The 25,082-nt window shown below is 45.9% G+C and overlaps 1 protein-coding gene across 1 annotated transcript; it reads left to right on the top strand.

Annotated features, from left to right (window-relative positions):
• Window positions 1-24,153: 24,153 nt before the first annotated feature.
• Window positions 24,154-24,843, top strand: LOC123108157 (basic blue protein-like). Its single transcript, XM_044529997.1, has 2 exons — window positions 24,154-24,410; window positions 24,499-24,843. Exons 1-2 carry the CDS (start codon window positions 24,239-24,241, stop codon window positions 24,696-24,698), a joined length of 372 nt encoding a protein of 123 aa, XP_044385932.1. The 5' UTR covers window positions 24,154-24,238; the 3' UTR covers window positions 24,699-24,843.
• The last annotated feature ends 239 nt before the right edge of the window (window positions 24,844-25,082 follow it).

Genomic DNA, 25,082 nt, shown 5'->3' with positions numbered 1-25,082 from the left:
CGTCGCTTCAGACACCCGATCGGTTTCCTATTATTTCTTTTTGTTGGGTTTTTAGGCGGACTACCGCCGATTCCCTTTTTACTTACCTTGCTTGCTAAATTTTGAATGTGCATTGGTAAATTAATCATGACGCATCCATGCATGCATTTGTTATATCTTACGTCCAAACTGTCTTGCGAGTACTTTCAAAGTACTCACCTGGCTTGTTGATTTGGCCAGATGCTGACGAAGGCGATCTCATGGATGAAGAGTTTGATAGCGAGTCCGACACCTAGAGGAGTCCCAGTCAGTCTCGTGCGACCCTGGATTTGGTCACTGTATTATATTCGCTTCCGCTACCCGAATAAGTTCATCGAGCCTCACCTCGACGCTTGATGAGTTGCTAGTTTTAGAGTCATGTATCTCACTCCCCACTGTGATTTTCCACCATCACTTTACTCTCGAGTCAGTAGTATGCCACCACACCATTGTGTTATATCCGCCATTATGTATAATTATTGGCGTGCTTGTAATAATTTGGTTGAGTAACCGTAGCTCGACCCTGTAATATTTATGCTACTGTCTTATTGTATCAAGAATTTGTCTACCAGTAAGGAGGATTTTTCTCATACTGGACTCAAAAGATTGGTTTCTCAACAAATATTTTTATTGGAAAACCGGTCGTGACAAGCTTGGTACCAGAGCCAGGCTGACTGTAGGAAGCCACTAGGGGCGATCGCTAATTGGTTATTAGCATAAGAGCTAATTCATATTTTTGCAATTGTAGTCATTTTCTGAAAGTCAGCATAAATTTATGATCTGACCATTCAGAATTTTTGCCTACTTTTGTAGATGGCCGACAACAGCTGCGAGTCTCAGACCTTCGCCAACATGCCCGATGGGTTCGTCAAGCTTCTCTCCTTCATCGTTCAGGTCGCGATGGGGCCATCTGTGTGCCCAGTCTTCACACTCTGCCCACCGCACCGCCACTGACTTTTGTCTCGTCCTCAGCATCTTATGCACCTACTCGCCGCCTGCCTACCACCGAAGAGTTTAACCAAGTCATTGCGCCCACTCTAGCGCGCATTGCACCACCCTTTGCGCCCACTCCTATTCGTGTTGTTCCGCCCCTGGCGCTCGCTCCGTCCACCCGGCGCAGCACTACACGTATGGAGCCTATCAGTGAGGAGGAAGTCGAGTCCCCAGCCTCGCTACGCCTCACCCTCGGTAGGGCAAAGGAGATCGTCAACATCTCCGACTGAGTACGCTTAGCCGCCATGCAATGTACCGCTTTGTACGATATGTTTATATGTACATAGGTTGTGAGGAGTAGCTTGTTTGCGCATCATCTAGGAACTGGGAGAAGTGCACTAGCCTAAATAACATGTCAGGATTATGTGCGCATATCCTGAGTGATGTATTGTATAATTACCGCCCGCGTGTAAGATATGTAATGAGCAGTCCTTCTCCGTGCGCAAATCGATTTGTTTTTCTTAAGTAAGCTTGGTTATTTAATTTATTTGCCAGCTTTGTGCATTTATGGAATTGTTTTTGCGACCCTTTTCGCTTTTCTTATGGGTTTTACAAAATATATCCCCAGAGTGAAAAATGTCTCGTCCTTGGACTCGCTCCATGCCAACTCCACCAGAGGAAAATTATGACACTCAACCAGGCATGCCACCAGATCGAGAGATAGAATTCAGCATTGAGCTAGCACCAGGAACCACCCCCATATACAAGAAACCATACAGAATGGCACCATCCGAGTTGATTGAGTTGAAGAAACAAATAAAGGAATTGCTGGACAAGGGATACATTCGAGCCAGCTCCTCACCTTGGGGATCACCAATTTTATTTGCCAAAAAGAAGGATGGAACACTGAGATTGTGCATAGACTACCGAGCACTTAACATGGCCACAGTCAAGAACAAATACCCGATGCCCCGGATGAACGATTTGTTTGATCAACTCGCTCAGGCCAAGGTATTCTCAAAAAATTGACTTAAGGTCAGGATACCATCAATTAAAAGTGCGAACAGAAGATATCCCCAAAACAGCCTTCACCTCCAGATATGGACTATATGAGTTCACAGTAATGCCATTTGGATTAATGAACGCCCCCGCATATTTTGTTCACCTCATGAACAAAGTATTTATGAAGTTTATGGACAAGTTCATTGTGGTATTCATCGACGATATTCTGGTATACTCCAAGACACCAAAAGAGCACGCGGAACATCTCAGGATTGTGCTAGGAGAACTCAGGAAACATCAATTGTATGCCAAGTTCAGCAAGTGCGAATTTTGGCTAAGACAAGTAGGTTTTCTAGGCCACGTGCTGACCCAAGACGGTATCGCAGTGGACCCGGAGAAAGTCAGGGCCGTACTTGGCTGGAAGTCACCAGCCAGCGTAACGGACATACGAAGCTTCTTGGGAATGGCAGGATATTACCGCAGATTTATTGAAGGATTCTCCACCATAGCCAAACCAATGACGCAGTTACTCAAGAAGGACAAGAAGTTTGAATGGACAGAAGCCTGCGAGAAAAGTTTCCAAGAGCTAAAACGGAAATTAACGACAACACCGGTATTAATTGTGCCAGACATACACAAGAATTTTGAAGTGTATTGTGACGCATCCCGAAAGGGCCTCGGGTGCGTGTTGATGCAAGAAGGCAAGGTTGTCGCGTACGCTTCAAGGCAACTTCGCAAGCATGAGGAAAATTATCCCACTCATGACTTAGAAATGGCAGCAGTCATTCATGCACTCAAGGAATGGAGGCATTTCTTACTTGGAAATCGATGTGAAATATACACCGACCATAAAAGTCTCAAATATATTTTCACACAGCCAGAACTAAACTTACGGCAACGACGCTGGTTGGAATTGGTAAAGGATTATGATGTTGGTATCCACTATCATCCAGGAAAAGAAAATGTAGTGGCCGATGCTCTTAGTCGGAACCCCAGCTCCGACGAAAACAGTCTGCAAAGCTTGAGACCTGAATTCCAACAAGAATTTGCCAAACTCAACTTGTTAATGATCGCGGAAGGCACCATATCAAACTTGGAAATACAGCCCGACCTTATGGAGAGAATTAAAGAAGCTCAGCCTGGTCACCCCAGCATCGAAGGAATTAAAAGAAAGGTGAGTATGGGCAAGACCTCGGAGTTCATCATAGACGATGGAGGAATATTATGGTACGGAGACAGACTCTGCGTGCCAAATATAGAGGGCCTCAAACAGCAAATTCTAGCTGAAGCCCACACCGCCTCATATTCGATCCACCCTGGAGGAACCAAAATGTATAAGGATATTCAGGAAAGATTTTGGTGGCACGGTATGAAGAGGGACATAGCCACATTCGTTGCATGTTGCGATTCTTGTCAACGCATAAAAGTTGAGCATCAAATACCAGCCGGACTACTGCAACCAAACAAAATACCTGAGTGGAAATGGGATGAAGTAGGGATGGATATCATTGTCGGACTACCTCGGTCACGACACGGGAATGATGCCATATGGGTCATCACCGATAGATTAACCAAGGTGGCACATTTCATTCCAGTGAAGACAACCTACAACACTCAGAGGCTTGCCAGGATTTATCTCTCTTGTATAGTTTGTCTGCATGGAGTCCCGAAGACTATCATATCCGACAGAGGCACTTAGTTCATCTCAAGATTCTGGGATCATTTACAACAGGCTCTGGGAACTCAACTGGCCTTCAGTACAGCCTACACCCCCAGACTGATGGACAGGCTGAACGCGTAAACCAAATTCTAGAAGACACGCTGAGAGCATGTGTCCTCACCTATGGGACCAGTTGGAAGAAAGCCTGCCATATGCCGAGTTTGCATACAACAACAGTTACCAGGCCAGCCTGCAAATGGCACCTTTTGAAGCCCTATACGGACGGAGATGTCGTACCCCGCTAAATTGGTCAGAAACCGGAGACAGCCGTATCTTCGGCCCAGACATGCTCAAAGAAGCCGAGGAAAAGGTCAAGCTAATCAGGGACCAACTCAAGACCGCTCAAAGCCGACAGAAGAGTTATTACGATCGGAAACATCGTGAGGTCAGATTCGAACCCGGTGAATTTGTATACCTACGAGTATCACCTATGAGGGCCTGCAACGATTCAAGATTAAGGGAAAGCTAGCACCAAGATTCATCGGACCATTCTGTATAGTGGCACGAAGGGGCACTGTAGCCTACCAGCTAGACTTACCCGAAGAATTATCCGATGTCCACGACGTGTTCCATGTCTCGCAATTGAGGAAGTGCGTAAGCAACCCAGAGAAACAAGTATCCCATGAGAACATTGACGTGCAGCCAGACCTCACCTATCAGGAACGTCCAGTAAAATTATTAGAGGAGTCTGAAAGGAGGACCCGACAGAAAACCATCAAGTTTTTCAAAGTTCAGTGGAGCAATCACACCGAAAGTGAAGCAACTTGGGAAAGAGAGGATTTTCTTCGGGCAGAGCATCCACACTTATTTAAGGATCAGCAGAAATCTCGGGGACGAGATTTTCCTAAGGGGGTAGGTGTTGTGACACTCCAAAATTTTCTTTTGGCTTTTAGCAAAAACCTTGTTGGTTTTTGAAGAGAGGCCATTAATTTTTTTTTTTAGAAAACCTCTCTCTTAAAAACTTTCACCTTTGGCAAGGATTTTCATTTACATCCTTTTCAAATTGGGTGTTTGAATTATGGAAACTTTTCTTCTGAATTCTTCTCCTCTCAAATGTATTTTTTTGAATTTGATTATTTTCATTTAAAAGGAAAACCCTAGGAGTTTTTGGGGCTTCCCTCATTTTGGAACCACCCATGATTTTATTTTGCCTCATGTGGAGAGACCTCCCAAAACCCCTCCATCCACTTTGGAACAATCTAAATTCTCTGTCCCATCAAGTTCAGACCATTTTTGAATTTTATTTCATTTATTTTATCTCCCAAAACAATTCTGTCTTTCATTATGAGCCTAAGTAATTTTCAAAGCAAGTACCTCATTGCCTTTGAGTTTTTATCTCAAACCAACTCCTCTGGATTGTCCTTAGCATCCAGAACCCAGAACCATCTTGATCCACTCTCCCTCTTTTCAAATTTTTCAAATTTCAGTCTCTACAAGTTTGGACCAGATTTGCCAAATTTGGTGAAATTCATATCTCCTCTTTTCCAAAAATTCTACCAAAATTCAGGCAGCCTCCTGGTGCAATGAGAGGCCACCTCACCAAGTTTCAGCTCAAGGAGAAACCCCTACATACCAAAATCATTCTGTCGAACACCTGGCCGGCACTATTTCCCTGCATTTTCAGAAAAGTTCAGAGTTTCAGAGTTCAGTGTCGTTTTTCCTTCGTCAGAGTTCAGTCACGCGTCGACAGTGCGCCTGGCGTGTTGCGCACAGCCCCTCCTCCCTGTCCGGAGCACCGCACACACGCTTGGCCGGTTCCTGGCATCGATGGCACGCTGGCCCGCCCTTGCCGGCGTCTTCTGCAGCGTCGGGACCTCCCGTGGCGGCCGACAGAAGGCACCCTACGGCACAACGCCGTTCTGCACCGCCCAAGCCACCTGGGAGCTCCGCGTGGCCGTCTCCCTTGCCAGCGCACGCATGCAGCACCGTCGCCGTGGCTGGCACGCGCAGGGCACGCTAACTGCCGCCGCCGTGCCGCACGGCCGTTCTGTTGGGACAGGCCGTAACCTCCTCCCCCCTTGCTGAGTTACGCACCGGGATGGGCTCGTTACTTCATCTAGTCGATGCCCAAGCCCCTAATCCAACTGCCCAACCACAGCGCCGCCGTAATCACTCGCGGACTTATCCCGTTCACGGCAACCGCCTCGGGCCGGCTATATATAGCGCCCCCAAGCTCACTCTCGCCCCCGCACACCTCCACCACCACACTGGACCCCGCCCAACAACTGGAAGAGCCTCGAGGGGCCCTTCTTCCTCGACTCCGGCCGCCTCGTTCCACCTCGGTCTCCCTCTTGATTCACTCCGGTGAGACCATCCCCGGTGCCCAACCTTCATCAGTAACCTCCTCGAGCAACCAGAGAGCTAACCCCCACTTCGATTCGATCCTTACAGCCCTCCTCAGCGAGCTCCATCAACGCCCGAACCACCGTCCACCGGAGCAAGGGCCGCCGTCGACGTGGTGCTCGCCGGCGACCACCACCACCCACCGACGCGGAAGGACACGGTGAACACGTTAGTAACCTCCGATCCCCCTGCCTCGCCGTGGATCGCCGCCGGCGACCATCGCGGCTCTCAGGCACCGTCGAGCTCTGCCGCCTCTTTTGAAATTTCAAACCTGACGGGCGAGACCCGCCTGTCAGCCTCTCTGATCTTTTAAACGAACCGTTTTCTGAAAATGTCTTCTGCCAAAATGCGTCTCCCCTCTGGGCCGGCGTATTCTCAATCGAAGCGTTTTCTGTTTTTATAAGTTAGCCCCTGGGAACTTTCTGTTTCATTACGGATGAGTCCCTGGACTAAAACCCTTATAACTTTTAAACAAAAAAGTATTTTTGATTGATTCGTTTTTTGTCCTGCTTAGAATTTTGTCTAGTTTTTTATCAGATTTATTTGAAAAATATTTGGAATAATTTTGTGCACCTCACGGTATTTACGTTAGAGCATATGTTTCTTTATACCGTAGATACCGAAGGAGGTGACGGGACCGCGAACTTCACCGAGCTAGGCTCCGACTACTCTGAACCAGGCAAGCATGTTTGAACTTTTGATATGATGATTGTTTTGACATGTTTGCATTAAGTAGTTTCATGGCATGTTGATGAGCATACCGACGAATGTCATATTACATGCAACGTTGAGGCAAGTGAGTTTCAAAAATCCATAAGTGGATGGATGTGAGTATGCATGGCCATGTGTTGGCATGAGGATGGGTAAGATGGCAGTGTTGTAGCATGCCAGTCTTATGCCAGACTATATGACTTCAGTGTCAACCCGTATCGGTCCAGTTCCTTCCATTTTTCCTTCCCTGTACTACCACATGTTTTCCGCAAGGAATATGGCTTAGTAAGTTGCAAACCGCTTTCTTGGTACACACCAAAAGGAGAGGCCGTCATGATGGTTCCATGGCCCTAGATTAAAGCCAGTCATCCGGTCAGGGGGCATGGGTGTTTTCGGTTGGGACCGAGAGGGGGGCACCCCTTAGACCGCGCGTATATAAAATTGATCCCATGCTATTCGAGATTGTGATCTCCCCGTCTCAAAAGTTTTTCTTGGACGATGTCTAGGGTGATTCCTAACATCGAGAGGTAGGATGGGTGTGTACTGGCTAGCTGTGTTTTCTTCCGAAAGACCGTAAACGGAACTAGTCCTTCGTGACTACGGAAATCCGTTGGCTGTGAAATTTTTTTCGTACAAACTCTGCAGAGTCATATATTCCTTTGAATCATCTATTCCATGTCCAAGTTGTTGGGGAACGTAGCATAAATTCAAAATTTTCCTACGTGTCACCAAGATCTATCTATGGAGTCATCTAGCAACAAGGGAGGAGTGGATCTACATACCCTTGTAGATCGCACGCGGAAGCGTTCAAGAGAACGGGGTTGATGGAGTCGTACTCGTCGTGATCCAAATCACCGATGATCCTAGCGCCGAACGGACGGCACCTCCGCGTTCAACACACGTACAGAGCAGCGACGTCTCCTCCTGCTTGATCCAGCAAGGGGGGGGGGGAGGAGAGGTTGATGGAAGATGGCTCCAGCAGCAGCATGATGACGTGGTGGTGGTGAAGCTGCAGTACTCCGGCATGGCTTCGCTAAGCACTATGGAGGAGGAGGAGGTGTTGGAGAGGGAGAGGGAGGCACCAAAGGCCAAGGTCAGAAGTCCTCCATCTCCCCCACTATATATAGGGGGGCCTAGGGGGGGCGCCGGCCCTAGGAGATCCAATCTCCTAGGGGGGCGGCGGCCAAGGGAGGAATCCCTCCTCCCCAAGGCACCTAGGAGGTGCCTTCCCCTCTTAGGACTCTTCCTTAGGGTTTCCCCCACCCTTAGGTGCATGGGCCCTAGGGGGAAGTGGCGCCCAGCCCACTTTGGGCTGGATACCTTCCCACTTCAGCCCATGGGGCCCTTCGGGATAGGTGGCCCCACCCGGTGGACCCCCGGGACCCTTCCGGTGGTACCGGTACAATACCGGTGACCCCGAAACTTGTCCCGATGGCCGAAACAGCACTTCCTATATATAATTCTTTACCTCCGGACCATTCCGGAACTCCTCATGACGTCCGGGATCTCATCCAGGACTCCGAACAACATTCGGGTTACTGCATATACATATCCCTACAACCCTAGCGTCACCGAACCTTAAGTGTGTAGACCCTACGGGTTCAGGAACCATGCAGACATGACCGAGATGACTCTCCGGTCAATAACCAACAACGGGATCTGGATACCCATGTTGGCTCCCACATGTTCCACGATGATCTCATCAGATGAACCACGATGTCAAGGACTTAACCAATCCCGTATACAATTCCCTTTGTCTAGCGGTACGATACTTGCCCGAGATTCAATCATCGGTATCCCGATACCTTGTTCAATATCGTTACCGGCAAGTCTCTTTACTCGTTTCATAACACATCATCCCGTGATCAACTCCTTGATCACATTGTGCACATTATGATGATGTCCTACCGAGTGGGCCCAGAGATACCTCTCCATTTACACGGAGTGACAAATCCCAGTCTCGATTCGTGCCAACCCAACAGACACTTTCAGAGATACCTGTAGTGTACCTTTATAGCCACCCAGTTATGTTGTGACGTTTGGCACACCCAAAGCACTCCTACGATATCCGGGAGTTGCACAATCTCATGGTCTAAGGAAATGATACTTGACATTAGAAAAGCTTTAGCATACGAACTACATGATCTTGTGCTAGGCTTAGGATTGGGTCTTTGTCCATCACATCATTCTCCTAATGATGTGATCCCGTTATCAATGACATCCAATGTCCATGGTCAGGAAACCGTAACCATCTATTGATCAACGAGCTAGTCAACTAGAGGCTTACTAGGGACATGGTGTTGTCTATGTATCCACACATGTATCTGAGTTTCCTATCAATACAATTCTAGCATGGATAATAAACAATTATCATGAACAAGGAAATATAATAATAACTAATTTATTATTGCCTCTAGGGCATATTTCCAACAGTCTCCCACTTGCACTAGAGTCAATAATCCAGTTCACATCGATATGTGATTAACACTCAAGGTCACATCCCCATGTGACTAACACCCAAAGAGTTTACTATAGTCAATAATCTAGTTCACATTACCATGTGATTAACATTCGATGAGTTCTGGGTTTGATCATGTTATGCTAGTGAGAGATGTTATAGTCAACGGGTCTGATTCTTTCAGATCCGTATGTACTTCGCAAATCTCTATGTCATCTTGTAGATGCAGCTACTACGCTATATTTGGAGCCATTTCAAATAACTGTTCTACTTGGAGCTATTCCAAATTGTTGCTCCATTATACGTATCCGGTATCTCTACTCAGAGCTATCCGGATAGGTGTTAAGCTTGCATCGACGTAACTCTTTACGTCGAACTCTTTATCACCTCCATAACCGAGAAACATATCCTTATTCCTCTAAGGATAATTTAGACCGCTATCTGGTGAACTACTCCTAGATTACCTTTGTACCCTCTTGCCAGATATGTGGCAAGGCACACTTCAGGTGTGGTACTCAACATGGCATACCGTATAGAGCCTATGACAAAAGCATAGGGGACGACATTCATCCTTTCTCTTTCTTCTGCCGTGGTCGAGCTTTAAGTCTTAACTTCATACCTTACAACTCAGGAAAGTACTCCTTCTTTGACTGATCCATCTTGAACCCCTTCAAGATCATGTCAAGGTATGTGCTCATTTGAAAGTACCATTAAGCGTTTTGATCTATCCTTATAGATCTTGATGCTCAATGTTCAAGTAGCTTAATCCAGGTTTTCCATTGAAAAACACTTTCCAAATAACCCTATATGCTTTCTAGAAATTCTACGTCATTTCTGATCAACAATATGTCAACAACATATACTCATCAGAAATTCTATAGTGCTCCCACTCACTTCTTTGGAAATACAAGTTTCTCATAAACTTTGTATAAACCCAAAATCTTTGATCATCATCAAAGCGTATATTCCAACTCCGAGATGCTTACTCCAGTCCTTAGAAGGATTGCTGGAGCTTGGCATACTTGTTAGCATCTTTCAGGATTGACAAAACCTTCCGGTTGTATCACATACAACCTTTCCTCAAAAAATCGTTGAGGAAACAATGTTTTGACATCCTATCTGCAAGATTTCATAAATAATGCAGTAATCGCTACGAGTGAGAAAGTCTCATCGTAGTCAACTCCTTGAACTTGCCGGAAAAAAACTTCTTAACGACAAGTCGAGCTTTCTTAATGGTGATACTTACCATCATTGTCCGTCTTCCTTTTAAAATCCATCTGTACTCAACAACCTTACGACCATCGAGCCGTTCTGCCAAAGTCTATACTTTGTTTTCATACATGGATCCTCTCTCGGGTTTTATGGCCTCGAGCCATTTATCAGAATACGGGCCCACCATCGCTTCTCCATAGCTCGTAGGTTCATTGTTGTCTAGCAACATTACTTCCAAGACAGGATTAGGTACCACTCTGAAGTAGTACGCATCCTTGTCATCCCACGAGATTTGGTAGTGACTTGATCTGAAGTTTCATGATCAGTATCATAAGCTTCCACTTCAATTGGTGTAGGTGCCACAGGAACAACTCCTGTGCCCTGCCACACACTAGTTGAAGAGACGGTTCAATAACCTCATCAAGTCTCCACCATCCTCCCACTCAATTCTTTTGAGAGAAACGTTTCCTCGAGAAAGGACCCGATTCTAGAAACAATCCCTTATTGCTTTCGGATCTGAGACAGGAGGTATACCCAACTGTTTTGGGTGTCCTATGAAGATGCATTTATCCGCTTTGGGTTCGAGCTTATCAGCCTGAAACTTTTTCACATAAGCGTCGCAGCCCCAAACTTTTAAGAAATGACAACTTAGGTTTCTCTAAACCATAGTTCATACGGTGTCATCTCATCGGAATTACGTGGTGCCCCTTTTAAAGTGAATGTGGTTGTCTCTAATGCCTAACCCATAAACTATTGTGGTAATTCGATAAGAGACATCATGGTATGCATCATATCCAATAGGGTGCAGTTATGATGTTCGGACACACCATCACGCTACGGTGTTCCAGGCTGTATTAGTTGTGAAACAATTTCCATAATGTCTTAATTATGTGCCAAACTCGTAATTCAGATATTCATCTCTATGATCATATGATAGATCTTTTATCCTCTTGTCACGATGATCTTTCAACTTCACCCTGAAATTACTTGAACCTTTCAATAATTCAGACTCGTGATTCATCAAGTAAATATACTCAACATCTACTCAAATCATCTGTGAAGTAAGAACATAACGATATCCACTACACGCCTCAGCACTCATTGGACTGCACACATCAAAATGTATTACTTCCAACAAGTTGCTTTCTAGTTCCATTTTACTGAAAACGAGGCTTTCAGTCATCTTGCCCATGTGGTATGATTTGCATGTCTCAAGTGATTCAAAATCAAGTGAGTCCAAACGGTCCATTTGCATGGAGTTTCTTCATGCATATACACCAATAGACATGGTTCGCATGCCTCAAACTTTTCAAAAACGAGTGAGCCCAAAGATCCATCAACATGGAGCTTCTTCATGCGTTTTATACCGATATGACTTACGTGGCAGTGCCACAAGTAGGTGGTACTATCATTACTATCTTTTGGCATGAACATGTGTATCACTACGATCGAGATTCAATAAACCATTTTAGGTGCAAGACCATTGAAGGTATTATTCAAATAAACAGAGTAACCGTTATTCTCCTTAAATGAATAACCGTATTGTGATAGACATAATCCAATCATGTGCTCAACGCAAACACCAATCTCGATGGTAGAGGGAGCGTGCGATGCTTGATCATATCAACATTGGAAACACTTCCAACACATATCGTCAGCTCACCTTTAGCTAGTCTCCGTTTATTCCGTAGCTATTATTTCGAGTTACTAACACTTAGCAACTGAACCGGTATCTAATACCCTGGTGCTACTAGGAGTACTAGTAAAGTACACATCAACACAATGTATATCCAATATACTTCTATCGACCTTGCCAGCCTTCTCATCTACCAAGTATCTAGGGTAATTCTGCTCCAGTGGCTGTTCCCCTTATTATAGAAGCACTTAGTCTCGGGTTTGGGTTCAACCTTGGGTTTCTTCACTAGAGCAGCAGCTGAATTGCCGTTTCATGAAGTATCCCTTCGTGCCCTTACCCTTCTTGAAACTAGTGGTTTCACCAACCATCAACAATTGATGCTCCTTCTTGATTTCTACTTTTGTGGTGTCAAACATCGCGAATATCTCAAGGATCATCATATATGTCCCCGATACATTATAGTTCATCACGAAGCTCTAGCAGCTTGGCGGTAATGACTTCGGAGAAAAATCACTATCTCATTTGGAAGATCAACTCCCACTTGATTCAAGCGATTGTTGTACTCAGACAATCTGAGCACAAGCTCAACAATTGAGCTTTTCTCCTTAGTTTGTAGGCTAAGAAAATCGTCGGAGGTCTTATACCTCTTGACGTGGGCACGAGCCTGAAATCCCAATTTCAGCCCTCGAAACATCTCATATGTTTCGCGACATTTCAAAACGTCTTCGGTGCCTCAACTCTAAACCATTTAACTGAACTATCACGTAGTTATCAAAATGTGTATGTCAGATGTTCGCAACATCCACATACAACGTTCGAGGTTTAGCACACTGAGCGGTGCATTAAGGACATAAGCCTTCTATGAAGCAATGAGGATAATCCTTAGTTTACGGACCTAGTCCGCATAATTGCTACTATCAACTTTCAACTAAATTTTTCTCTAGGAACATATCTAAACAGTAGAACTGAAGCGCGAGCTAGGACATAATTTGCGAAGACCTTCTGACTATGTTCAAGATAATTAAGTTCATCTTATGAACTCCCACTCAGATAGACATCCCTCTAGTCATCTAAGTGATTACATGATCTGAGTCAACTAGGCCGTGTCCGATCATCACGTGAGATGGACTAGTCAACATCGGTGAACATCTTCATGTTGATCGTATCTTCTATACGACTCATGCTCGACCTTTTGGTCTCTTGTGTTCCGGGGCCATGTCTGTACATGCTAGGCTTGTCAAGTCAACCTAAGTGTTTTGCATGTGTTCCGAGGCCATGTCTGTACATGCTAGGCTCGTCAACACCCGTTGTATTGAAATGTAAGAATCTATCACACCCGATCATCACGTGGTGCTTCGAAACGACGAACTTTCGCAACGGTGCACAGTTAGGGGGAACACTTTCTTGAAATTTTAATGAGGGATCATCTTATTTACTACCGTCAAAATAAGATGTATAAACATGATAAACATCACATGCAATCAAATAGTGACATGATATGGCCAATAGCATATTGCTCCTTTTGATCTTCATCTTCGGGGCTCCATGATCATCATCGTCACCGGCATGACACCATGATCTCCATCATCATGATCTCCATCATCGTGTCTCCATGAAGTTGCCTTGCCAACTATTACTTCTACTACTACAGCTAACGGTTAGCAATAAAGTAAAGTAATTACATGACGTTTATGTTGACACGCAGGTCATAAATAAATTAAGACAACTCCTATGGCTCCTGTCGGTTGTCATACTCATCGACATGCAAGTCATGATTCCTATTACAAGAACATGATCAATCTCATACATCACATATATCATTCATCACATACTTTTGGCCATATCACATCACATAGCATACCCTGCAAAAACAAGTTAGACGTCCTCTAATTGTTGTTTGCATGTTTTACGTGGCTGCTATGGGTTTCTAGCAAGAACGTTTCTTACCTACCCAAAAACCACAACGTGATATGCCAATTGCTATTTACCCTTCATAAGGACCCTTTTCATCGAATCCGATCCGACTAAAGTGGGAGAGACAGACACCCGCTAGCCACCTTATGCAACTAGTGCATGTCAGTCGGTGGAACCAGTCTCACGTAAGAGTACGTGTAAGGTCGGTCCGGGCCACTTCATCCCACAATGCCGCCGAATCAAGATTGGACTAGTAACGGTAAGAATATTGAACAAAATCAACACCCACAACTACTTTGTGTTCTACTCGTGCATAGAAACTACGCATAGACCTAGCTCATGATGCCACTGTTGGGGAACGTAGCATAAATTCAAAATTTTCCTACGTGTCACCAAGATCTATCTATGGAGTCATCTAGCAACGAGGGAGGAGTGGATCTACATACCCTTGTAGATCACGCGCGGAAGCGTTCAAGAGAACGGGGTTGATGGAGTCGTACTCGTCGTGATCCAAATCACCGATGATCCTAGCGCCGAACGGACGGCACCTCCGCGTTCAACACACGTACGGAGCAGCGACATCTCCTCCTTCTTGATCCAGCAAGGGGGGAGGAGAGGTTGATGGAAGATGGCTCCAGCAGCAGCATGACGGCGTGGTGGTGGTGAAGCTGCAGTACTCCGGCAGGGCTTCGCTAAGCACTATGGAGGAGGAGGAGGTGTTGGAGAGGGAGAGGGAGGCACCAAAGGCCAAAGTCAGAAGTCCTCCATCTCCCCCACTATATATAGGGGGGCCTAGGGGGGGGGGGCGCCGGCCCTAGGAGATCCAATCTCCTAGGGGGCGGCGGCCAAGGGAGGAATCCCTCCTCCCCAAGGCACCTAGGAGGTGCCTTCCCCTCTTAGGACTCTTCCTTAGGGTTTCCCCCACCCTTAGGCGCATGGGCCCTAGGGGAAGTGGCGCCCCAGCCCACTTTGGGCTGGATCCCTTCCCACTTCAGCCCATGGGGCCCTCCGGGATAGGTGGCCCCACCCGGTGGACCCCCGGGACCCTTCCGGTGGTCCCGGTACAATACCGGTGACCCCGAAACTTGTCCCGATGGCCGAAACAACACTTCCTATATATAATTCTTTACCTCCGGACCATTCCGGAACTCCTCGTGACGTCCGGGATCTCATCCGGGACTCTGAACAACATTCGGGTTACTGCATATACATATCCCTACAACCCTAGCGTCACCGAACCTTAAGTGGACCCTACGGGTTCGGGAACCATGCAGACATGACCGAGATGACTCTCCGGTCAATAACCAACAGCGGGATCTGGATACCCATGTTGGCTCCCACATGTTCCACGATGATCTCATCGGATGAACCACGATGTCAAGGACTTAATCAATCCCGTATACAATTCCCTTTGTCTAGCGGTACGATACTTGCCCGAGATTCGATCGTCGGTATCCCGATACCTTGTTCAATCTCGTTACCGGCAAGTCTCTTTACTCGTTTCGTAACACATCATCCCGTGATCGACACCTTGATCACATTGTGCACATTATGATGATGTCCTACCGAGTGGGCCCAGAGATACCTCTCCGTTTACACGGAGTGACAAATCCTAGTCTCGATTCGTGCCAACCCAACAGACACTTTCGGAGATACCTGTAGTGTACCTTTATAGCCACCCAGTTACGTTGTGATGTTTGGCACACCCAAAGCACTCCTACGGTATCCGGGAGTTGCACAATCTCATGGTCTAAGGAAATGATACTTGACATTAGAAAAGCTTTAGCATACGAACTACATGATCTTGTGCTAGGCTTAGGATTGGGTCTTTGTCCATCACATCATTCTCCTAATGATGTGATCCCGTTATCAATGACATCCAATGTCCATGGTCAGGAAATCGTAACCATCTATTGATCAACGAGCTAGTCAACTAGAGGCTTACTAGGGACATGGTGTTGTCTATGTATCCACACATGTATCTGAGTTTCCTATTAATACAATTCTAGCATGGATAATAAAAGATTATCATGAACAAGGAAATATAATAATAACTAATTTATTATTGCCTCTAGGGCATATTTCCAACACAAGTTCGGTATTATCTTATCCTGACAAATGTCAGTTTTGATGACAGAGACTCCGGTGAATCACATGAGTGCTAAGTCCGGTTAAATGTTTATTCCTGTGGATGGACTAACCCGTTTATTATCATGAATTGAATATTTATTATGAGTATTATTTACTTGTGAATAAAAGCTCTTTCTGCGATGTCGCTCAGACGTCCGACTGTGGCATTGTTATTATTTACTTTCAATAAAAGCCCTTTCTGCGATGTCGCTCAGACGTCCGACTGTGGCATTGTTATTATTTACTTTAAATAAAAGCCCTTTCTGCGATGTCGCTCAGACGTCCGACTGTGGCATTGTTATTATTTACTTTCAATAAAAGCTCTTTCTGCGATGTCGCTCATACGTCCGACTGTGGCAGTACTATTATTTACTTTCAATATAAGCCCTTTCTGTGATGTCGCCCCGACGTCCGACTGTGGCACGCATGTCTTTTATTTTCAGTTTAAGCCCTTTACGTTGTGTCGCTTAGACGCCCGATTGCGGCATGATCTTTATTTATTTGTTCACCCTTCGAGGCGTCGCTTCAGACACCCGATCGGTTTCCTATTATTTCTTTTTGTTGGGTTTTTAGGCGGACTATCGCCGATTCCCTTTTTACTTACCTTGCTTGCTAAATTTTGAATGTGCATTGGTAAATTAATCATGACGCATCCATGCATGCATTTGTTATATCTTACGTCCGAACTGTCTTGCGAGTACTTTCAAAGTACTCACCTGGCTTGTTGATTTGGCCAGATGCTGACGAAGGCGATCTCATGGATGAAGAGTTTGATAGCGAGTCCGACGCCTAGAGGAGTCCCAGTCAGTCTCGTGCGACCCTGGATTTGGTCACTGTATTATATTCGCTTCCGCTACCCGAATAAGTTCATCGAGCCTCACCTCGACGCTCGATGAGATGCCAGTTTTAGAGTCATGTATCTCACTCCCCACTGTGATTTTCCACCATCACTTTACTCTCGAGTCAGTAGTATGCCACCACACCATTGTGTTATATCCGCCATTATGTATAATTATTGCCGTGCTTGTAATAATTTGGTTGAGCAACCGTAGCTTGACCCTGCAGAGTCATATATTCCTTTGAATCATCTATTCCATGTCCAAGTTCGGTATTATCTTATCCTGACAAATGTCAGTTTTGATGACAGAGACTCCGGTGAATCACATGAGTGCTAAGTCCGGTTAAATGTTTATTCCTTTGGATGGACTAACCCGTTTATTATCATGAATTGAATATTTATTATGAGTATTATTTACTTGTGAATAAAAGCCCTTTCTGCGATGTCGCTCAGATGTCCGACTGTGGCATTGTTATTATTTACTTTCAACAAAAGCCCTTTCTGCGATGTCGCTCAGACGTCCGACTGTGGCATTGTTATTATTTACTTTCAATAAAAGCCCTTTCTGCGATGTCGCTCAGACGTCCGACTGTGGCATTGTTATTATTTACTTTCAATAAAAGCCCTTTCTGCGATGTCGCTCAGACGTCCGACTACGGCAGTACTGTTATTTACTTTCAATATAAGCCCTTTCTGTGATGTCGCCCCGACGTCCTACTGTGGCACGCATGTCTTTTATTTTTAGTTTAAGCCCTTTACGTGGTGTCGCTTAGACGCCCGACTGCGGCATGATCTTTATTTATTTGTTCACCCTTCGAGGCGTCGCTTCAGACACCCGATCGGTTTCCTATTATTTCTTTTTGTTGGGTTTTTAGGCGGACTACCGCCGATTCCCTTTTTACTTACCTTGCTTGCTAAATTTTGAATGTGCATTGGTAAATTAATCATGACGCATCCATGCATGCATTTGTTATATCTTACGTCCGAACTGTCTTGCGAGTACTTTCAAAGTACTCACCTGGCTTGTTAATTTGGCCAGATGCTGACGAAGGCGATCTCATGGATGAAGAGTTTGATAGCGAGTCCGACGCCTAGAGGAGTCCCAGTCAGTCTCGTGCGACCCTGGATTTGGTCACTGTATTATATTCGCTTCCGCTACCCGAATAAGTTCATCGAGCCTCACCTCGACGCTCGATGAGATGCCAGTTTTAGAGTCATGTATCTCACTCCCCACTGTGATTTTCCACCATCACTTTACTCTCGAGTCAGTAGTATGCCACCACACCATTGTGTTATATCCGCCATTATGTATAATTATTGCCGTGCTTGTAATAATTTGGTTGAGCAACCGTAGCTTGACCCTGTAATATATTTTATGCTACTAGCTTATTGTATCAAGAATTTGTCTACCAGCAAGGAGGATTTTTCTCATACTGGACTCAAAAGATTGGTTTCTCAATAAACATTTTTATTGGAAAACCGGTCATGACAGTTCTTGAAGGCGCTCGTGTAATAGAGACGCAGTGCCCGAAAGATGCTATGTTATGATAGCATATGTAATTATAAAGTAATATTTTGATAAACTGTAGTGGCCTTTTTTATACTTGTGCCTCCAAGTATTGGGAACACCTCCTGTGCGGACGTTTTAAGATATATATATATATATACAAAATCTGAAAGATGGCAGTCGTTGGCTTCATCCCCCACGCACATAGTGCGGGGGTGCTCGCAGAAGACACATTTTCACACTTAACCCAATGTCTTGGTCCTACAAAGGAGGTGATAGCGCAGCGGGCCAGGCAACCGGACTATAATGCTTTAACACTTTCACTTAGCCATAGGAGTTTGACAGTGAGACTATTTAGGTAGCCCCTTGGTGGCAACTGCGCTCTTCCGAGTTTGGGGCGCGTATGTGCCTGATCGGGAAGTGGCCCTTCGTTAAAGCGGAGGAATCCGATAGATTCCGATAGGTCATCGAGTGGCCGACCAGTCTCACGCTACATCATGACAGTCAGTTTTCGGCTTTCTCTACTGAGGTGCTCGCCCGGCCGAACCGGGGCACAATCGCAGTAGTTCTCCTGGTGCTACCTTAGCCGATAGAGCGGAACGTAAGGTAGCGGAACAAGAGACAGTAAAAAAGATTTACGCAGGGTCTTAATCTAAAAAGAATCCTTTAGGACGGGTCCCTACTACACGTCTGCGCCTGTGTCTCCGTTGTGCCGTATCCTGGACGGGCGCCGCACAACGTTCATCTGTAAAAGAGAGGAACTGAGTTGAAAACGGGTCATGCCGAAAAAGTTTAAAATAAACAAAGTATAAAGTAAAATATATAAGATTGAGCTTTATTGTCTCTTATTGTATATGCGTGGAGCCCCTAGTGCGGGGGTATGTGGCCTCTAGGCCTGCATCAATGATGATTTTGCACCGGACTCGTCTATCCGCGTTCGTGGTCTTGAATGACCTATTTCGAAGTTTTTTGGCCGGTAAGGCCATTTTGCTGTGGGGCTGTCAAAGCAGCCGCACAGTCCTCCGCTTGGGGAGGCACACTTTAGTGCTTCCCCTTCATAGAGATGATGCCTCGTGGACCGGGCATCTTAAGCGTAAGAGATGCATAATGTGGTATTGCGTTAAAGCGAGCGAAAGCTTGGCGTCCCGGTAGTGTTTGATAGCAACTTGATAACGGGACGATATGGAAGGTCAGCTTTTCGCGGCGGAAGTTATCGGCAGAGCCGAATATGACTTCGAGCCAGAGAAAACCCATACAATGGGTGTCCGGACCAGGTATTACCCCTTGAAAGGAGGTTTTGCTGCGACGGATTCTTGCTGGGTTTATCCCCATGTGCTGGATTGTATCCTGATATATCAGGTTTAGTCCACTACCGCCATCCATAAGGACATTTGAAAACTGGAGTCCGCCAATTATTGGGTCGAGTATCAAGGCAGTCCATCCTACATTCTTGATATTTCCAGAATAATCTAGCTGATCGAAGATGATCGGTTTTGACAACCAGTGGCAGGACCCTTTGGGGATGGGCCGTGTGGTGCGTACCTTTACGGGCGCCGCACGTTTTGTTATGTGAAGTGAGTTCACTGTTTTTACTTCTTGTGGGAAGTTCTTTTGTTTCCTGGTGCTCTGCTTTTGGGGTTCGTCCTCGTCTTCGCTTGGTGTGTCGAGCCCCTTGTGTTCGGCATTGAGTCTGCCGGATTGTTTGAAAACCCAACAGTCTCTGTGGGTATGGTTAGCAGGCTTCCCGGGAGTATTGTGTATCTGACATATCCTGTCCAGGATTTTATTTAGGTTGGATGGATCGTCCTTGTTATCCTGTGGGGGCGATTTTGCCTGATTTTGTCATGAGCCTTTGAATCCGGCATTGACTGCCGTGCTCTTCGGACTTTTGTCCTTAGTCCAGCGACGGTCCTTGTTGCGTCGCGGTTTTCCGTTTCCATCCCTAATTTCGGATGTACTTGGGTCGCTGGGGCTGCACCTTGCCAACCAGCTGTCCTCCCCTGCACAAAAGCGGGTCATGAGGCTTGTTAGTGCGGCCATTGTTCTTGGCTTTTCTTGGCCGAGGTGTCTGGCGAGCCATTCGTCTCGGACGTTATGCCTGAAAGCTGCTAAGGCTTCGGCATCCGGACAGTCGACTATCTGATTCTTTTTAGTGAGGAATCTATTCTAGAACTGTCAAGCTGATTCTCCGGGTTGCTGAGTTATGTGACTAAGATCATCTGCATCCGGAGGGCGGACATAGGTCCCTTGAAAGTTTGCTCGGAAAGCATCCTCGAGCTCTTCCCAGCTTTTAATTGTGTTTTCGGGGAGGCTTTTAAGCCAATGCCGGGCTGGCCCTTTAAGCTTAAGGGGTAAATATTTTATGGCATGGAGATCATCTCCTCTAGCCATGTGTATGTGGAGGATATAATCCTCGATCCAAACTCCAGGGTCTGTTGTCCCATCATATGCCTCTATGTTTACGGGTTTGAATCCCTCTGGAAATTCATAGTCCAGGACCTCATCGGTGAAACATAGGGGGTGTGCGGCGCCCTTGTATTTGGGTGTGCCAGATTCTGATGATGGCTTCATAGCGTTGCTTACGAGAGCTTGCTTTCTTGGCCCATAAATGGACCTGACTGGGCCATGATGCGAATCCTTAAGTGGGTCGCATGCCGATTTAGGTGCGGCGCCGCTTGCCGCTTTATGGGGTCGTCTATCCGACCGTGTGGCTTTCTCATTTTTTGAATGCGAGGGCTCTAGGGCCTCTTCATCGAATTCAGGCAGTAGCTTTCTTTTCGGATAGCTTTTAGTGCGGCGACTGTCACCGTATTTATCTGCGGTACTGATTACTTTGCTCCATCTAATCCGGAGTGCATCTTCCGCTATTTTTAGCTTCCGCTTCTGCTTTTTTAGGCTGCGTGCAGTTGCAATGAGCCTCTCATGGAGATTCTTCTGCTCCATAGGTTTATCTGGCGTGAGGTCGTCCGGAATGCCGTTTTTGCCGGAGGAGGGATGTTCGGTTTCTCTATCCGTGTTGCCCTATTCGGATGGTTTCTCTAAGGCCTGCTCGTCGTCTACCGGCTCGTCCTGCTCTATGGCTGGGTTTTTGTCGAGGCGGGGCTTGGGTCGGCGTTTACACCAACGCTTTGATTGCTTTTCGGGGGGGTCGATCTCCCGTCCCATCCCCTTTTTCCTCGTTGTTGCTTCCTTTAGGGGTATCCACCATGTACACATCGTGAGATGAGGTGGCTGTCCAATGCCCTATGGGCGTTGGTTCGTCGGTATCTCCTGCATCGTCATCCATGCTGTCGATGTCTCCGGAGTCGAAGTTGAGCACGTCGTTTAAATTGTCGACAGTGGCTACCAAGTGGGTGGTGGGTGGGCTTTGAATTTCCTCATTGTCCGCATCCCACCCTCGCTGACCATAGTCCGGCCAGAGCTCTCCTGATAAAGAGAGAGACTTAAGAGAATTTAGGATGTCGCCAAAAGGCGAATGTTGAAAGATGTCTGCGGCGGTGAACTCCATTATCGGCGCCCAATCAGATTCGATCGGCAGGGGTGCGGGGGGTTCGGAGTTCGGAAAGGAGTCCAGATCCTAGGAGTCACGGATCATGCAGAGTGCGGGGCTAGCTTTCGGCTCGATCGCCTTTGAGATCGAAGCCCTCGAGGTGACGTCCAACCGCTCATCCTCGATTGGCGCAATAGGCTCCGAGTTAGGGGTCGAAACCGATGCGTGTGCGGCCTCCAAGACACTATCCGGAGGCAGAGCTAGATCATGCCCCTCAAGATAGTGCGGCACGCTTGGCGTGGCTCGAACCCGTCGAAGATCAAGTCTCCGCGGATGTCAGCCGTGTAGTTTAAGCTTCCAAACCTGACTTGATGGCCAGGGGCGTAGCTTTCGATCTGCTCCAGGTGGCCGAGCGAGTTGGCCCGTAGAGCGAAGCTGCCGAAGACGAAGATCTGTCCGGGGAGAAAAGTCTCACCCTGGACCATATCGTTGTTGATGATCAGAGGATCCATCGGGCCTAAAGGCGATGACACAGAGGAACTCTCAATGAAAGCACCAATGTCGGTGTCAAAACCGGCGGATCTCGGGTAGTGGGTCCCGAACTATGCGTCTAGGCCGGATGGTAACAGGAGGCAGGGAACATGATGTTTTACCCAGGTTCGGGCCCTCTTGATGGAGGTAAAACCCTACGTCCTGCTTGATTAATATTGATGATATGGGTAGTACAAGAGTAGATCTACCACGAGATCAAGGAGGCTAAACCCTAGAAGCTAGCCTATGGTATGATTGTTGTATATGGAGTTGATTGCCTACGAACTACAACCCTCTGGTTTATATAGACACCGGATAGGGTTAGGGTTACATAGAGTCGGCTACAATGGTAGGAGATCTTGAATGTCCGCATCGCCAAGCTTGCCTTCCACGCCAAGGAAAGTCCCATCCGGACACGGGACGAAGTCTTCAATCTTGTATCTTCATAGTCCAGGAGTCCGACTGAAGGTATAGTCCGGCTACCCGAACACCCCCTAATCCAGGACTCCCTCAAGGACCTTGTGTGTGTACAAACAATTCTTCTTGTTGTTTGATTAGTACGTTTGTACGTCGTACTTGTACATTTTACCAGAACAATGTGTGCACACACATATAATTAAAAAATGACAATTAGGTTAACCAACACCATCAATGGTTTTTATTTAGAAAAAAGATCCAAATACAAACATTTTCACGGAATTATGTACATTATGTTTCATAGAAAATGATAATAGTAGGGTGAACTGCAAAAAGAACAGACATGGCCATGCGATAGACTCTACCGACTGGTGCTACTCTCGAAATAGGAAAGAGAAAACTTTCACAATCCTCTCATTCTTCGACTTTCTTCTGTCTCTCCAGCCTTTGTACCCTCCACTCTGTTCCCCTCTTCGCCTCCCTGTTACGCCCCCTTGTTCTCCACTAGCTCGTCTAGTGAGCGAAGTAGAGAGGGCACAACTCCACCCCTTTCATGCACGTCATTCCAGTTTAAGCCAGGATGGCTAGTTTAGGGCTAATTTTGTCGGTCTGGAGTAGTTGCGGAGTTTTCGGGGGGGGGGGGGGGCGTCCTAGAGGTCATAATCTCCGTCGACTCAAGTGGTGACAAGTTTCTTGGTAAGCCTCACAAATTTTCCTCCCAATTAGTTCCTTCTGAATCTCGTCGGGTTTACAACCTCGTTGGCCAATCGTGGCCACTTTTTATTTTAAATTATTCCAAATTAACCTAGTCTAAAATTCTTATATTGACCCAATACATTAAATTTTCCGACTTGTGAAATTCATTTGAACTCCATTTATTGAAAATATTCCTATCAATTTCAGATGATTTGTAACTAGACAATCCCAAATCATGGCCTCCGGTCATGCTTTAGCAGCTATGGTTGAAATGTCAAGATTACAGACTCCTTATTAAAAATATTTTTATTTTATAATTTTCCTATTAGAAATATATCATCTAATACTAGTATATATAAATATCTAATATACAACTAATGAATCCATGAAAAAGAAATAAATGCATCCTTGTTAATTTCCATTAATACTATATCAGATTATATAGCTTGGAGGATTTGGTAGCATATACTAAGTAATGTTGCATATCACAATTGTTGATTTGTCTCATTTAAAGCAAGATTCTCGTTATTTTAGCACATTAAAACAAAGATTTTAGCTGACCGGCTATATATATGATACGAGAAGGAGACTGAACGCAAGCAATCACTTGACGAACTGACCACTGTTTAATTTTGTTGTTCTTGTGATCTTCGGTAGCGACAAGAAGTCAAGAGCAACACCAATGATGGCACGGGAAACCATCGTACCCACCCTTTTGGTGCTACTTCTGGCCATTTGCTGCACAACCACTGTTGTCCATGGCAAGGAGTGGACCGTTGGTGACAACAAGGGATGGAGCTTCGGCGTCTCTGGATGGGAGAGTGGCAAGCACATCCAATCCGGCGACGTGCTTGGTGAGAACTCTAAAGATCAAGTGATTGGTTGTCCTTGATGTCTATACTTTGTTCTGACCTGTATTTTTGTGTTAACTAATGCACGCAGTGTTCAAGTACAACCCTAGTATGCACAACGTTGTGCAGGTGGGAGAAGGCGACTACAACTCATGCAGGGTCTCGGGCCCGTCGAGGACCTACACCTCCGGCAATGACCACATCCAGCTCGCCCGCGAAGGCAAAACGTTCTTCATTTGCAGCCATCCGGGTCACTGCCAGCAAGGCATGAAGATCGCCGTCACTGCTTAATAGATCTCGAGCATATGAGTGTCTTTGTATTTTTACTTTTTTACCAAGTCTTTATGGTGTGCTAGCTCATGATGAATTGGTGATAGAAGAAATAAATTGATCCTAGTGCAGTATCTCCATCATGTTTTCATGGAACCTTGATAAACCAACATCTATTTAGACTAGCTACTAGAAATATACGAGTAGAAATAAGTTTCTACCATTCTACCAACCATACTTTGAACATTAAGGGCAAACCATTATGAAGGTCTATCACAGTTAATTGAATTCTGAGTCTTTTCTAAAAATAGTTCACCAAAAGTATAAAGCATTCCACACATAATAAAAATTACAGGGAGGTTCTTGGACCGTCAAATGGCCACTACCGCCAGAACGAGCCACTCA

Source organism: Triticum aestivum, chromosome 5A (genome assembly GCF_018294505.1).
Source record: "Triticum aestivum cultivar Chinese Spring chromosome 5A, IWGSC CS RefSeq v2.1, whole genome shotgun sequence".
Classification (NCBI taxonomy): domain Eukaryota; kingdom Viridiplantae; phylum Streptophyta; class Magnoliopsida; order Poales; family Poaceae; genus Triticum; species Triticum aestivum.
This window is presented reverse-complemented; position numbering and strand designations above follow the sequence as displayed.

What these genes read in the sequence shown, in the direction of transcription:
- LOC123108157 (XM_044529997.1), top strand. Translation starts at nt 24,239, where the DNA reads ATGATGGCACGGGAAACCATCGTACCCACCCTTTTGGTGCTACTTCTG. An exon ending in CCAATCCGGCGACGTGCTTG is followed by an intron (nt 24,411 to 24,498) that starts GTGAGAACTCTA and finishes TAATGCACGCAG; the next exon opens with TGTTCAAGTACAACCCTAGT.